Source organism: Lissotriton helveticus, chromosome 5_1 (genome assembly GCF_964261635.1).
Source record: "Lissotriton helveticus chromosome 5_1, aLisHel1.1, whole genome shotgun sequence".
NCBI classification, from domain to species: Eukaryota; Metazoa; Chordata; class Amphibia; order Caudata; family Salamandridae; genus Lissotriton; species Lissotriton helveticus.
Window position 1 is genome coordinate 261,403,440 of NC_136065.1, and position 15,692 is coordinate 261,419,131.

The following is a 15,692-nucleotide window of genomic DNA, read 5'->3' on the forward strand; positions in this document are numbered from 1 at the left end:
GGCTTTCAGAGCAACATGACAGCCCTGAGTTCCAAAATATTTATGTGGAATATCTGTGCTGGCAACTATTACAATTGTGGTGTCACATAGATGGGCTCTCTGGCTCTCTGTCCTGAATGATGCATATGAGAGGATGGTTACTAGTGATCTCGCTTCTCATAGACACCCCTTCATGAAGTTCATTCTGCGCTGGCGTTACTTCCGATGCATAAGCCTTTCTGCATGGCCACAATTTTGCCTTGCCATCTCCATGAGGATTGATGCCACTGATCAGCAATGCATTTCTACAGAGGCCCATGGTCTACCTGGCACAGTGAATCAGTGAAAGACTAGAAGCCTTTGTGCCCAACAGATACTCCGATGTTCTCATTTTCAGCAAATTACACTTGTGTAAAGTATGTCTCCTCTGTAGCAGGGATAATTGTTCTTCTGAAGGAACTTGTGTTCCACCTTCTGCATCCACCAATGATCCTAGAAATGATATCTACTTCTACTTGAGGGGATAGAGGTCAGCTTTGCTAAAGGTCACCAAACGATCCAGCTGATGTGTGTGCTGTGTATTGGAGAAAATCCTGCGCTGCACCAAAGGTCTTTACTCCTACTACCTAATCATAAAGATAGATGACAGATAGATGACATTGACTGGTTTCCTCTGATGTATCTGAAGCTTGAGCTCCAACTTGGAATTTTAGATGCTCCCTGTGCAATGCCTGAAATGGAATGCGGGAGTTGGCCTATAGTGCAAGGCCAATCTGCTTTTTGAGTTTGAATATGTCAAAACACTTTTTGCTAAAAAAAAGCCTTTTGTGCATACCAGAGAAAAATCTCCAATGGCATTTTCAAACTTATTTGGTAAATTTCTTAATGAAATTTAGTAAAATTAAACAGATTATTCCAAAGAAGAAAAAACATACAAATAGAGAGAATATGAAAATAATAGTGAGTTAGGGCGCTTCTTGCGTCTGATTCAATAGATCGAGACTATGCCCCATATTAATTGAGTCATTGTATGTAATGAGGCAAAAAAATGGGAGCTGTGACATCTTTACAAACAAAATATTTTCGTGCCAGCTCCTCACTCTTCGTAGAGTCTCTGGTAATTGCTATTTCTACAAACAGTCCGAACACAATCTTTTTTCCTTCCCATTCTTTCCAACATCTTGTCGTCACGTTGCCCGACCCAACCAGGTTTGGCCTTATCTCTCAACCATAACATGAACTTGTTATTTAAACTGTTGCAAGGTTCATGTGAGCAACCTTGGAAACATTTGTGATCATCACATTTCGTTTACCATAGATCATGATCCTCAAATTATGGTCTGCTACTGTTGGCAGCTCCCTTTTTCGATTTTAAAACATTCCGAGGTGCCTGATTGCGCTAAGAAAAGATGGGTGGAGTTGGAACCAGGAGATTTAGAGGTGTCTCTTTTCAAACTCTACTTTGGGATCTGTCAAGTTGGGCTGATTGGATGTATGTTCTGTCGACACGCAGCAAATATGCATATTAGAACTGGTTACCTGCATCTGTAGTTTGAGTTTGGGTTTCTAGCCAATGGCTACGAAACAGAAAGTATAATAAGGTGTACTACCACATTTATTGACTCTCTCTTTGCTTTAAGCTCCTTCTGAAGTCTAGCTATTGTTTATTTCTGAGGGATAATCAAGTACAGTAGGTCACCATAGGAGGCACCCTCAAGATGAGTGTGACCCAGTGTGTGCTGTAGTTTGGCTTGGGTGTTAGGTTTAGTGTAATTGTAGAGCATGAATCTCATCTGGGGCGGTCTCTAGGTGCTGATGGGAAAGGGGGTTGGCTTGCCACCCTGTCTGTGTCCTAACTGAAGAGTCACATTTTCAGTTTTCTCCTGAATTCTAGGACTGAGCTGTCAGCCCTAATGTGAAGAGGGAGCGCATTCCAGGCTTTAGGAGCCAGGTATGAAAAGGCACGGCCGCCGGCTCTGTCTCTTCAGATGCAGCGGACAGTGGTGTGTAAGGGGTTTGGCAGAACAGAGGTGTCTGGTCGAGGGGTGGAAGCTGACACAGATATTTAGTTAAGTGCGGCCGAAATGATGTAGTGCTTTATTTGTATGAGTGAGTATTTTGAACTGTCCATGTTTGTGTATGGGGAGCCAGTGGAGGTTTTTGAGGGGGTAGAGATATGGGTGCGTGCAGGGAGGTTGAGTGTGAACCTACCTGCTGAATTCTGAATGATGTGCAACCACTTGATGAGTCGGGTTGAGATTCTGGTCTAGAGAGCATTAGCATAGTTTAGCTTACTGGTGATGAGTGCTTAGGTGATTGTTTATCTACTCTCAAGAGGAAGTCAGCTGAAGATTTTCCTGAGAATCTTGAGGGTATGGAAGAAGGAAGTGGTGAATGAAGTTGTCTTGGCTGGCCATCAATGGTTTCTTGCCGACCTCAATTCCCAGGTTACTGGCTAGACTAGAAGGGGTTATAGTGAGTCCAAGTTCTGATGGGCACCAGACTGAGGACCATAGAGTTGGGTCTTTACAGAAAGACACTACCTTCAACTTGTCTATGTTGAGTTTGATGGAGTGGACTTCATGCAGAGGGCAACTTCTGCCATGTGCTCAATGAATTTTGGTTCAGTGTTGCCAGTGTCCTTGGAGAGGGAGAGGATAAGGTGTGTGTCATTGGCGTATGAGATGACATTTATTCCGAAGAGTCCTACGATGTTGGCAAGTAGCGCAGGTAGATATGGAAGAGCGTAGGGCTGAGTGATTTTTCTTGGACTTCATAGGTTGAGAGTTTAAGGAGATAGGCTGACTTTCTGCTTGCATATTGTGAGGAAGAAGCTGATCTATTGAAGGGCTGTTGCACAAATTCCTAATTAGGTAAACATGTTGAATTGGGATAGGTCCATGAGGTGTCTGTCATCTAGGTGGTTGGCTAATCTCTTGTGGATTAGTTTCTCCAAGACCTTAGCTGGATAAGGATGCAGTGAGATGGGTCTGTAGTTGGCTGGACAGGATGGGTCCGCAGGGAATTGTTTTCAGTAGTGGCAAGATGGTGGCATGTTGTCAGGGGTCCAGGAGGTAGCTGTGGGTAGGGAATCATTTAGGATCAGGGTGAGTGTGGTGCAGATGGGCTTCAGGCCTCTTGTGAAGGCAAAATGATGACATGGGTACAATTTGACTTCCGAGCAAATGGAACGTATGATGGTGGTGGTTTCTGCAAAGGTGAAGGCGGTCAAGCAGGCCAGGATGGTTCCAGGAAAGCTGTTGTCATCTCCGATAAGGGCTGCTGGGGTGGAAGGACTCATTTGGGGTGTGATAATTTTCTTCCCTAGTAGGGAAACTTACTGAGAGTTCTTCCAGCAGGAATTCGATTTCTTTCCTTTCTTATTTGGAGAGGTGATAAGAGGGCAGCACCTCCCAGAGGGCATTTGCATGGGCATCCTTTTTATACCTTAGCCTTTTTTGTTACTGGCTGTTCTGTATTTAAAGATGGATTTCAGTATGAAGGAGAGTTCTCATCATCTTCTCCTCTCTGGCTCCCTGGCCGTGTGCTACATATATGACTCATCACTTTTTTACCAGGAGTAGTTTAGTGGAACCAATACACCCAATGTATCTTTCCTGAATACTTTATGGAGAAATCACAAGCCCAGAATAGGTCTCAGGTTTCTGGCCAGTATTTATTGTGCTTATGAGAGAGTACCTTGTGTAATTTTCTCATTGTTGATGGACATGTAGAACATTTTCAACTGAACCTTACTATATATAATGGATGCTGTCTTTTGAAGTTGGAGTAGATACAATTGAAGGCAATTGTCCCTGAATTGCAGCCACTCACACTGATGTTTTTGTTTGAAATTATATTATATTGATCACCAAGTAATCTGTGGCACTGTCCCTCCAAGATTAAAGACACTTGGGGGCAGATTTACAAGCCCCTTGTGCTACTTTTGCATCATTGTTAACATGGGAAAAGAGACGTAAGGGTGGCGCAATGGGATTGTATATAAGCCACTTGGAATATATCCCCTCTTCTGGCATGTTGAATGAGGGTGTGGTAGGCAGTCACTAGGATTTTGGAGTCTGAGCTATCCTTTCCTGGAGCACAGCATTAGGAGTCGATTATCATAATTGTCCTGTGCGCCTATGGACCAAAATGATTATTTTGAGTGAATGGTAAATTAGGAGTTCTGTCAAAAAAGATAGGAAAACCACATTAGAGCAAGGGCATGCATTACATTTATGGCGTCTTAGTCAGCTAGGTCTACTGAACAGTTGTCAATGATGATTCAAAGCTACTAGCCACTCTCATAAATATCACTACTGGTTTTAGCATGTTGTCCAGTTGTGTCTGAAAGGGATTTGTCACCTATTCATTAACGAAAGGCATGGCAAGAATGCACTGTAGATATTCTTTTTCATCTGGTCCTGGTCTGGCTTCCCAGCAGACAATATTCCTTGTCTGGCTTCCCAGCAGACAATATTCCAGTTAATAACAGTAGCTTCCCCTTTGCTGCAGATGCAACTACTGAATCCAGGGGAGGCAGTCCTTGTTGAAGTAAGGATACCCAGGAGAAGTTTCTATGTCTTCTCATGGCTTTGAGTGCTACTCAAAGCAATTATCAAAACAAATTTGCATTTCCAGCTTCAGTAAGACTGGCTCTAATTAGATGTTATTTGTGATGTGGGTACAAATGTTTCAGATATTAAAGTAGTCTTTCTAATAATGTGTGAAGCTAGGGACATCTTCCAGAAATGAAGAACTTGTCAATTTATTTTGGTAGGCATTTGGAGCAGGTAGGCCTATCACATTAGCAGCTAGTTGTGGTGTCAAGACTTGCTGAATTAAAACAGGCCTCTTCTAATATGCAAACTGTATTTAGCTGTGTAGGCACATAGTATACGTTTTTTGTGAACCATGGTATGTTCACCCAACAGAAACCGCCAAGTAACTGTGAGATACAAATGCACTTTGATATGACAATCTTTTGTTCTAGATTTTGAAATATGTTCATATAAGGCAGGTGTGAGGGAGGATAAAGCACTAGAACTGATACTCAAGTTATCAAGTGACATATTGATCATCTGCTCAATCTCAAAGAGTCCAACATCGGATATTTCAGCAACATTGCTCTCAACACTGACAAGGGCCATCTTGGCTGCAGGTGCCTGTCCAGCACTGCAGTTTCTGCTGATGAATCCCTTAGCACCAAACAGTATATTTACGAACAACAGACAGACGTTGTCACAAAAGGGTAAACAACAATCTAAGAGACAACCCTGCTGATTGTCTAAGGACATCACTGCAGAAAACCAAAGTAGGTTCAATGGATCTGCTGGTTACTTGGCGGAAGACCAACATCTATGGTTTTCCTCCTTTATAATTAGGGATTCAGCGGCATGTACAGAGAACCCCTTCAGAAAAACAGTGCCTCTTTCAAAAGACAAATGTCCCAGTATTGTTTGAATGAACATGCCTTCTCTAACCCTCTCTCCATAATGTTGCCAAGTGTTCAGATAACGGTGTTACTGAATGCTGATCTTCATTGCCTGTTTTTTCAGCAACTGGAAAAATTCTTGAAAGGGGGCCTCCTCAGAGACAATGTGTAGTTTTAGACGATTTTAAAAAGGTGCTGCTGAAACTGTAGCAAAAACTGGGAGGCCTGGGAGAAACTTAAATTACATTGGCATAATTTGTGTAATTTATGGAATTTCTATTACACTTGTTATGTGAAATTCCAGACATTATGCCATTACGCCACTTCACGTAGCTACTCACCACGTGAGGCAAAAATGTGCAGTGAAATGAGTTATTTAAGATAATTTAGATCTTTTTTTTACAGTAAACACATGGGAACAACAGACTGCGAGCGAATTTTGTTTGCGAGTGTTGGACCTAGCCTTTGTTGGCGTGGTCTCCGCTACCCTTTTTGGCATCTGACCTCATGTTTTGACCTTGTTTTGCTAGCTTAGGAGTAGGCCGCATTTGGCACAGCCATGCAGTGTCAAAGCATGGGGCTCATCATGTACATACTACGAAGCAGTGTATATATGATTGGCTGATTTGAGTTAGCTGTAAGTCCCTTATCATGGGGTATGACATCTACCAGGGGCATGTATCTCAAATGTGCTTTTGTGGCCCTGCCGGTCTGGCTGTTCCATCCACAAAAGTATCTCATTAATTGAACCACAGGGTTGCCCTGGACGGTCCTGTGTGCATTGGTTACTGTTACTCAACTTGGCATTTACAAAGCTGTGAGTCAGGGTAATGCAGGTCTCCTGCTCTATTGGAGTTCTGCCTGGAGACAGTGTGCAGTGTTGGAAGGAGGTTGGGCAAGTATGTGCATGTGTTACCTGCAAGAGTAGTGAATGACAACGGATGGTGAGGCCGGTGTGAGGGGCCCTGCTTCTCAAACTGGATTAGCATGAGGAATGTAGGGAACAGCTGCCTAGCATTATTTACAACGAGCAGAATAGTGACAGTATGATCTTTGGCGTCGATGAGTTTGTAATGGTGAATCTTCTCTGGTAGTGGCAGTGGGATCAACATTATGGTGATGGAAAGGCACTTTGGGAAAATGGGCATTTTCTATGTGCGTGGCTCTCAAAATCCACAATTGGGTGCTAGGGGGATAGCCACTTCTGTGCATTCCTGATAGAGGGCCATAAACTAGGGGTTCACAGGATACTGCAAACCTCTGGCTGTCTGGGATGGATATGTGAGGTGGAATCGGCACCTGCATTCCAAAGGGCAGGGTCTTGGCCCCGCTAAAGATTGTGATCAAACTTCCCAGGTTAGGATGGCAGACAGGACAACATTTCAAAAGGGCCGGTGCATGTTAAAGGTGGCCTTTTGAACTGATTGTATCTTCAAAGGTCATGGTGGGTATAACTACCGGGGCTTCGGCCTCCGAAAGTTTGGATTTGGAACCATACTATGCTGGTCCCATACTGTGACATTGACACAAGGAATCATTAGGACAGAAGGGACTACAACTGGACTAACCGCAGACTTATGGTGGCTTGGAGCTGTCATGCTCCAAGAAGGGGACTATCACTTGGTGACTTTTGCCTGGACGTTGCAGGCCTGCAGGTAACGGCAACTGTATTGGCCTGGGTCTTGAAGTACTCTCTGATGGCTGGTGGCCTGTCCCCCCTCCATGAGATTGTGGGGACACAAAGGATCTCACTGTCTCCACGAGATAGTAAGGACCACACTGGGTTCGGCGGAGACAGGTGGAAGTGATCGTGATCGGGACAAGGACCGTCCTGCCACACACCATCATCTTGCTGTGAAAGAGAAGTGAGCGAGCAAAGATCAGCAACCATATGAGGTTGCAGGACACGAGGAGTGCGAGGAGTGCGGGGGAAGCTTGCAGGGTCTGAGGGACCTGTGCTTGCAAGCAAGGGGACCTGTTCTCCCTTGTGCTCATGAGCGTGTGGTGTCCGAGGGCTTTTGGTGAAACCTGAGCAGGGAGCTGAGACTTTCTTTGGCCTCCAGATCAGGAGGATGACAGTGCCTGACATTGCGGCATCTGTCTGAGGTCATTGGCTCCCTCTCCCCAAACCCACACCACAGGGTGCTTTGTTTTGGAAAGCATTGTTATGAGACCAAAGGGGTTTCATGTGCCTTGTGGGCAATAGCAGCGTGTCACACCTTTGTATGATGGTAAACATGTCTCCAGATCGGGAGCGCACCAGCTGATTGGGTCACAACCATTTGTCAATGAGGGAATAGCGATCTAGCTCTCGTGCAGGTGCAGTCGGGTACCTGAAGGTGCCATCCAAATGTATGAAACTAAGTAACTGTTTTGTTTCCGTGTTAGGTGGTTCCGACTGTCTAGTCAACAGGGCGCCAGCAGGGGCAACGTGCATCATTGGCTTCTAGAGTTGAAAGACTGAGGGGCTTATTCATGAGGCAGAGTCAGAGACTAGTGACTGACTTACCTATATGCAATGGTAAATTTGCATATAATAGTAAAGTGTATATAAAATGTGTGTTTTGCTTTGATTTCAATAGAGAAGTTGACAATTACATATAACTGTAGAGTATATATACAATGTGTATCTCATTTTGATTTCAGTATGTCTGTGTGTAATACAAAGACAAGTGATTTTATACATACAGTGTGTATTCTTTTTGTGCAAAACCCAGTGTGTTACGAGGGAGGGTGCCGTGCCAACACTTTACACTCTGGCCCTAAAGAAAAGCCTGACTGCTTGATGCCAAACTACCAGAGGGGGAGCACAGATTATCCAATAAGCGTCTCATATTCATTCTATTTGGAACAGTTAGTTCTGACTGGCTTCGATGCATTTTAGCCATCCCAAAACTGCTGGCTTTAACAGTGGTGCTTTAGATTTTGTATTTTGTATTAGTGCAAAATGTGTCCTTGCATCAAAAAGGTACAGGAAGAAACATTTCACTCTAAAATATACAGATTTGAATATTATGTAATAATGCATAATTTTGCTGAAATTTGACACAATTACACCAAAGCAAATTGCATGAATTTTATAACCTCATTGGAAAAACCAGTGTACATAATTTCACCTCGCCAGCTGAGGGGAAAATAGAAATAAAAGACTGGACTGATTCAAAGCATTGTGGTTGCTGGAGTCTTAGAGGCCTTACAGACAATATGACCATATTCCATGGGCAACCTCTGAATATATGTTCACACTAAAAAAAAGATGAACAATCTTTTTAGTGTTTATTTTTTTTAATTTCTATATAATTAAATATATATCTAATTTACAAAAAAGGTTCTTGATTCCCACTAGAATAGTGGGCACAGACTAATGGTCATGAATGATGAAGGTCACACAATGGAGAACTTGTCTTGAAAACTATCAGATAAACAATGTATCTAAGATAGGCTTCTTTAAAAACGGTATATTATGATCATTTTTACTTGAATCTGGATCTGAAATGAGTGGTCGCTTTCTCTAAGTGTTTTTAAATCTAAGAAGTGTACATTCTTATAGTCGTTATATTTTATGTATTATCTATCAAGAAGCGTGATTGCTGCCTTTCATGTCAAATGCACTTTAGAGCAGGTGTCAGGGGCAAAGCAAATGTGCCACCTGATTTTCTGACCATCTTATGATTTTTGAAATATCATTATATTTCATAAAGTGGGATATGAAATAAATATTTCCCAACGTCATTGTTGCTTGTTGTTAAGAAAACGATGAGAACATTTTAGAACAGTTTTAAGAGAATATAACAGAGCATGCCATTGAGTTTTTAAATATGGATTAACATTCTGTTCCTCTCCAGCAAAATGCCATAAATACAAACAAAAAATACACATACAGAGTATGACACAAACATGACTCTTGGTGATGTAAAACAGTGCCCAAATTAAAGAAAATGGTGCCATGTTGGCATTGGATGAAACACAAGTCGAAGAACATGGAAAAAAAAACACAAAAAAGATCGGTTTTAAAGACCAGCACCAGTAATGTAAGCAAAAAAAAATACAAAAAACAAAAATTTCATGTCAAAAAAACTTGACAGCATATCAAAACTGTCACAAAAATTACAGACAGACTCCTTCCATTCCTAGAGGAGTCAAGAAGATCCTTTCAGATACATTGGATGACTGACCAACTGACTGACTGACTGACTGTGGACGAACATGGCTATGAGATGCTGCCTGCTCAGGTGCAGCTTCTGAATGGGCTTTGGCAGTCAATGGGATGACAGAAAAGAAAGAGAAAGGTAGTAATAGACAGAAAGAAAGAGTAAGAGATAGAAAGAAAGAAAGGAAAAGGGCAGAATTCTTCTTCTTATTCTTACCGTGTCTTTCGAGGACCTACGTCTCTTGAAGCTGGAGGCCAGGGTGGAGGTGATGGACCTAAAAGAGCCTTTCTTTTTAGGGTCAGGTTCTGCTCTACCACTTTTTCTATCCTAAAATGAATATGTATAAGCAATTAGATCTCTAGTGTGTCTTTTTAAGCTAAACCTAGCATTTGTTGAATCATGCCGAGTGTGATTTCTAGTGGGTAGGAAAGCAAAAGTAGCCATTGGAATAGCATCATCCCCAAAATCATCCATATTAAGGCATTTTGGTGTACTGCATTCTCAATTTGTAACCACAAAAGGGTATATAAATCTGCTATGTCTTCCTTTATCTATTTATAATTGGGACACTTTGTAGGAGTCCAAATCAACTAATTGATCTCCAGTTCCGAAAAATACATTTATCTTCTATATTTTGCATTATTTAGCCAGATAGTCATAGTTTAAAACTAATAAATTTAAATGTTTTTAGAAGACATTATAAATCTGTTGAATGTACTTTTGGGAAGTGTTATTTGTTTCTTTTTAAAAGACCATCCAATTACATATTTCAGATATAGTGTAGTCAATTTATTCTCTGAGTTAACTAGAAAAAATTGGAGGCCTCCTCCAAAATACCAAGTCAGTTCAGACGTATAATTAGTGTTCCACATGGTGTCTAGGGTATTTTAGAGTCAAATACTAAAAATGAATGGGAAGCAGGTAATGTACGGCCCTGGAGGACCTACCTGTATTGTCATAAAAAGGATCTAAGCTCGGTCTACCTCTAGCAATGTTCAGTATGGAGGAAACTTTGTATTTTGCAAGAAAGATAGAGGACTGCATTAAAAGAGAGGTCATTGTATGAATATTCTGAAAAAAAATGTATTCAAAAAATTGTAATGGTGCATTTGTGCAAAGCGTTACCTTATTTTTCAAAGTAAAATCAACAAAACAATATGAAGCTGAGTAAGCAAAGCTCTGAATTTATGACATCATAAAGGAAAAGTTATGAAATCATAAAGAGGTAAAAGTAAAAGAAAGAAAATGCAGGTGCAGCTGTTATACCCTGATTCAGGTATAACACAAATTTATTCCACCGGTGTTTTAAGCACGCAGATGGGATAAATTGTATCCGTTTGATTTCTGGCACACATGCACGGACGGGAAATGAAGCAGAATGAATGGAATGGAATGCTTTGTGTTCCATGGCATCTTAGGGAAAAATGGCCATGGAAAAAATGTGATCCCAAAAACTAGATTTGTGTTTTAACAAATAAATCTTTCCACTTGCCTGCCTTCTACCAATGTACCAGATTCTAGTTTTCTGACGTTTCCACCTGTGGAAAGGTCTCACATTGTAAAACGGCTTTGTGACAGAAGACTCTGCTAATAGCCACAGGACGGCATGCATGAATAATGGACTGGACATGTAGAATATTCCTTATCCATTGAACTAGTGCAGTTATTTTTTAGGAGCTGGACAAGTGAAAAATTGTGGTGTAGTTATTGTGCTCTGTGCCAACAGGCCTTGGTTCGCTGGGTTTGCGAGTGCGATTAAGAGATCGATGGCACATGTGGTAACCCCTTGCAAGTAATGCCAGTTACATTATGGCACGATTGCTTCATCAAGTACGGTTGGTTTTAGAAGGATTCACTCTTTAGCCTGTTGAGAGCAGTTATTGCTTGATAGGCAAAGTGACCCACATTTTTCAACTTTTTAGCACTATTCCAAATTAATGAGAAATACACTGGCTGAAATGCACTGGGAAATCTTGGCCTTGACCGGATTTCTCAGTGCAGAAAGATGCTTGCGGAACCCAAGTGGCAGCAGGGGTGTAGCTATGCAAGGAGCAACAGGTGCTGTGGCACAGGGCCCAGAGGCCTGAGGGACCCATTGAACCACAATTAATGCTATATTTTACAATCAACCGATGGTCAAGTGGTCCATTTTCCTTGCTTGCTCTAGGGTCCATGACACCCTTGCTACACAATTGAGTGACAGAGCACACACCACGTATCTTTTGGAATCTCCTATGAAGATTGCAGCTGCCCTTTTGCTGTAAAGGTTTCAGAGTTGATTTTTGCTTGTGTTGACTTAATATTGTCGTTTTCATTCTAGCTCTTCAAAGTAACATCTTTAACAGTAAAATAGCAACATGATACATGTACTGACAGCAGATTAAACCACGGAGGTGAGACGTGTTAATTGCACATTTATTGTGAATAGAGCACAAGATATTGTGATGACTACATATCACCATGATAGCGTTGTTTTGCACGCGATGGACCACACCAAGCACCGGTGAAAGTGCCATTGCGTGTGCTTCTGACAGTTATCTGAGTGATACCCATCACAGTATCTTGTAATGTATTGGTGATAAATGGGAAAATAACAAATGCCGCCACCGCAGACCTTCTATAAAGTGCAGTCAGATTTTACGCCAATGAAATGAGTAACGTTACCAGCACTGACACTTTTTTGCTCAAACTGAAAAAACAAATATTAATATACATTAGAGTATCTGTAACAAGCATATGTTAGAGTTCTCGGATGCACACAACCATGAATGGAAACATTCAAAAATTCTAAGATGTTTAACTGTGTCCACAGGTTAGGGTCTTTTTTAAATGCAATATCATGATACATGTTTCATCATTAACTATGCAAGAAAGTCAATGGGTGATTTAATTGTTCATTGACAGGCACTGAAATTAAATGATGAGAGGCTTCTGGGAATATTTAAAAGCTACAGAGTTATTAAGGGCACCAATATCCCCGGGAGACGTCAACTAATTTTGTCAGTAAAATATTTGGTTTACCACATCAATAAATTAAAAGCATTTTGTAATTCTTGTGTAAAGGGTTTAGTCATACCTGCAGGTTTTTTCTCCAAACGTTTACGGCGGCGAAGGCTAGCTGCATTTGCTTTCTCCGGGCATCCTTGTGCCGTTTGTATGCTATTTCGATGAATATTAAGAATATTCCAGCAACAATACCTCCAGCCACCAGCATGAACACACCTAGGTGGAGAGAAGACATTGATGAAGTGTTTTCGGAGTTGCTTGAGATAGCTATCATCAAATTGGAAGAAGGTGCATTGGTTGACGAGATAACAGGGACATCTTTTTGTTTGTTTCTAGAGTTTAATATTGCGTTAGCTCGACCCGAGGGTATCAGAGCGCTTCACAGTGTATACATGGTAGCAAATATGTAATTTACATAAAACACATTAGGGTAGATATACAGGCAAAATTGCAGTAAATAGGCGATACGTAGAAGGGTATAAGGGTCAGTGGCAATACATTTCTGAGGTAGACACTGTTTATGGCTATATAATTTGTTTTAGAAGAAGATAGTAGCAGTATTTATTGGGGTAGGCATAAAGACATCCTGGTGATATTTAAGCAAAATGTCTAGCCATTTCTGAGGAAGGGACAGTTGATGTGATTGTTTTCATAGCATACAGTAGCAGTACTAATTTGGTTAGACATAACGACATTGTTGCAGTACATAAGCAAAATAAAATGAGTGTATCATAGTCAGTGGCTGATACTGCATTGAGGTAGCGACATGCATAAATGAATATATAACTATATGACAATACTTGGATACATTTACATTGGGTAACATGAGGAGTTAGTAAACAAACATAGGGCCAACAATTAACTTTGGGCTGCAGCAAGCATAAACGTAAGGTAGTAAGGCATTAGGAACATTATCTGAAACGTTGTGAGCTAGAACACAACATATCAATATATGTATTTAATATTTTAACGAAGAATAGATACAATTGCACAGGTTGTCCGGGTACTAAGTAGACATAGATAAGACCAATGATCGACAGTGATCTGCGACATGCAATAGAGTTGTGTGGGTGAGATATTTCACGGGTAGATATGGACGGATTTCTTTGTGGTGAGGGGTGTGGCAGCATAATGGTAAAATGTGTGGTGTTTCTTTGTATAGATAACCTGACAGTAGTCAAATATATCAACAAGTTAGAAGGCTCATGGTCAAGATCTTTAGTGGAGATAGCCAAGGCTCTGTGGGAGGTTTTTTTCCAACACAAAATTTCATTAAGTCAGAGTATTTTCCAGGACAAGCCAACATGGTGGTAGATTAGTGCTTGTGGAGTCTCTACGGCAGCAGTGAGTGTACCATGGATGCAAAGGTTTTCAGGTAGTTTCATGATATTTGGGGTCTTTTCAATATAGATCTGTTAGAGCTGGCATCTTTAGCGTAGTTTTCCCTGACTTTTTGACTCTACCTCCTGTATTTTTGACGCTGTGCTGGATTTCGGTTTTGCTGATTTAGATGCTTTGAACACATTGCCACCATTGATCAGTGTCCAAGTGCAAGTGCTCCCTGAGTAAATTGTTGTTGTGATTGGTTTTCCATAATTGACATATTTGTATTACCAAGAAGTCCCTAGTAAAGTGCACTGAGTGTGCCAGGGCTGGTGATTCAAATGCTACTAGTGGGTCTACAGCACTGATTGTGCCACCCACATGAGTAGCCCTAAAATGGTGTCTCAGGCCTGCCACTGCGGTGCCTGGGTGCAGTTGCTAACTGTTATGCTGCCCTAGCCAGTGTCCACACTGGCCAGGCCTAACCCTTCTCTTTCTGTACACTTTGAACACCCCTAGAGAAGGCCCTTGGTACCCTCCTGGGCAGTGTGTAGTGTATATGAAAGGTAGAGCATGTACTGGTGTGAGTGACATGCTCTGGTAGTGAATTACAGCCATTTTCATTTTTCACAATTGAGAGGGCTTTCTTGCCCATAGGCTATAATGGGGAATGCTGAGTATAATGTTTACCTGCATATCTTCCCTTAGGAGAAAGATAGAACACTAAAGTCTGGTATCCCTTGGCCGGTTTGTGAATTTACTGTCTGGTTTGTGAGTGACAGGGGCTGGATGAGTCAGCCCTAGGCTGAATGACTGCATCTGCATCTTGAGTGGTGGGAGGGGATAGCACCTGGGCCTGAATAGGGCTGTGCCTGCCTTCCACAATGCTGGCTCCACCTCCTGCTGGGCGGCTGACGACCCTGCCCCTCTCTATGAAAGGAAAGGAGAAGACAGAAAAACAAAGTGCTCAGGAACTGACCTGAACTGGTTCTGACCGAGTCAAGGCGTCTCTGCCTCTAGAGAACAAAGGAAAGACTGGTATAAAAAGGGCTATCCAGACTACAGAAAATTAGATCATCCTGGAATCAAGAAGGAACCTCTCCCAAGGAGAAAGCTGAAAGACTGAAGAGGAAGGACTGTCCTGCTGTGTGCTTGTTGACTGACCTGCAGTTGCTTTGCTGCCAAGGAGAGGGGAAGGACTTTTCTTTGTGCTGTGTCCCCTTGCTTGAAGAGATCTCCAAGGGCCTGAGGAGAGCTGGCCTCCTGTCTGTTAAGAAGTCCCAGGAACAAAAGGACTTCTCCCAAGCCTCCCCCTAAACTCTGCTGAGAGAGTTCTGCCCTTCCTAGAGTGCTTGATCCAATTGTGGGGCCTCTGGAAGTTGTGCCTGATGTTTGGGAAGCTGGACAAGGAGAAACTAAGACAATCTGCACTTTTCACCCATCGCTCGCTTGCGGAGCGCATCCTCGACAGTGCGAGGAAATTCCCGCTGGTGTGAAGATCGAGATATTTGCAGCGCCTGTCATCACTGGGCGAGATCACCGCACCTCTTGCTTGCGGACCGCATCACGTCGCTGCGAACATCGCCGCAGAGCCATCGCATCGAGGGGCCGCGAGAAAAGAAGATCAATGCTGCACTGCGCAGCGCAGCGCATCGCAGCGGCACCTGAGATCGTCGCCGTCCCGAAGATCGTTGCATCGTGCCTGTGCAAGACGCTTCCTACCGAACCTGCACACCGGAATGCATACAAGGTATCGCCTCCCTCCCCATACAGACCGGATTCGCCACAACACGCCCGCT

General features: G+C 42.4%; 1 protein-coding gene across 4 annotated transcripts in view; it reads right to left on the reverse strand.

Moving 5' to 3' along the window:
- The window catches only part of GRIN1 (glutamate ionotropic receptor NMDA type subunit 1), a 778,837-nt gene that overhangs the window by 83,530 nt on the left and 679,615 nt on the right, over nucleotides 1-15,692 (reverse strand). For 2 of the 4 annotated variants that reach the window (XM_078642156.1, XM_078642155.1), the window contains exon 19: nucleotides 12,641-12,786. In XM_078642156.1, the coding sequence (XP_078498282.1) occupies nucleotides 12,641-12,786 (146 nt within the window). Of the gene's footprint in view, nucleotides 1-9,780; nucleotides 9,892-11,055; nucleotides 11,103-12,640; nucleotides 12,787-15,692 lie in introns of those variants that run through there. The other 2 variants (XM_078642154.1, XM_078642157.1) reach the window with 2 other exon arrangements.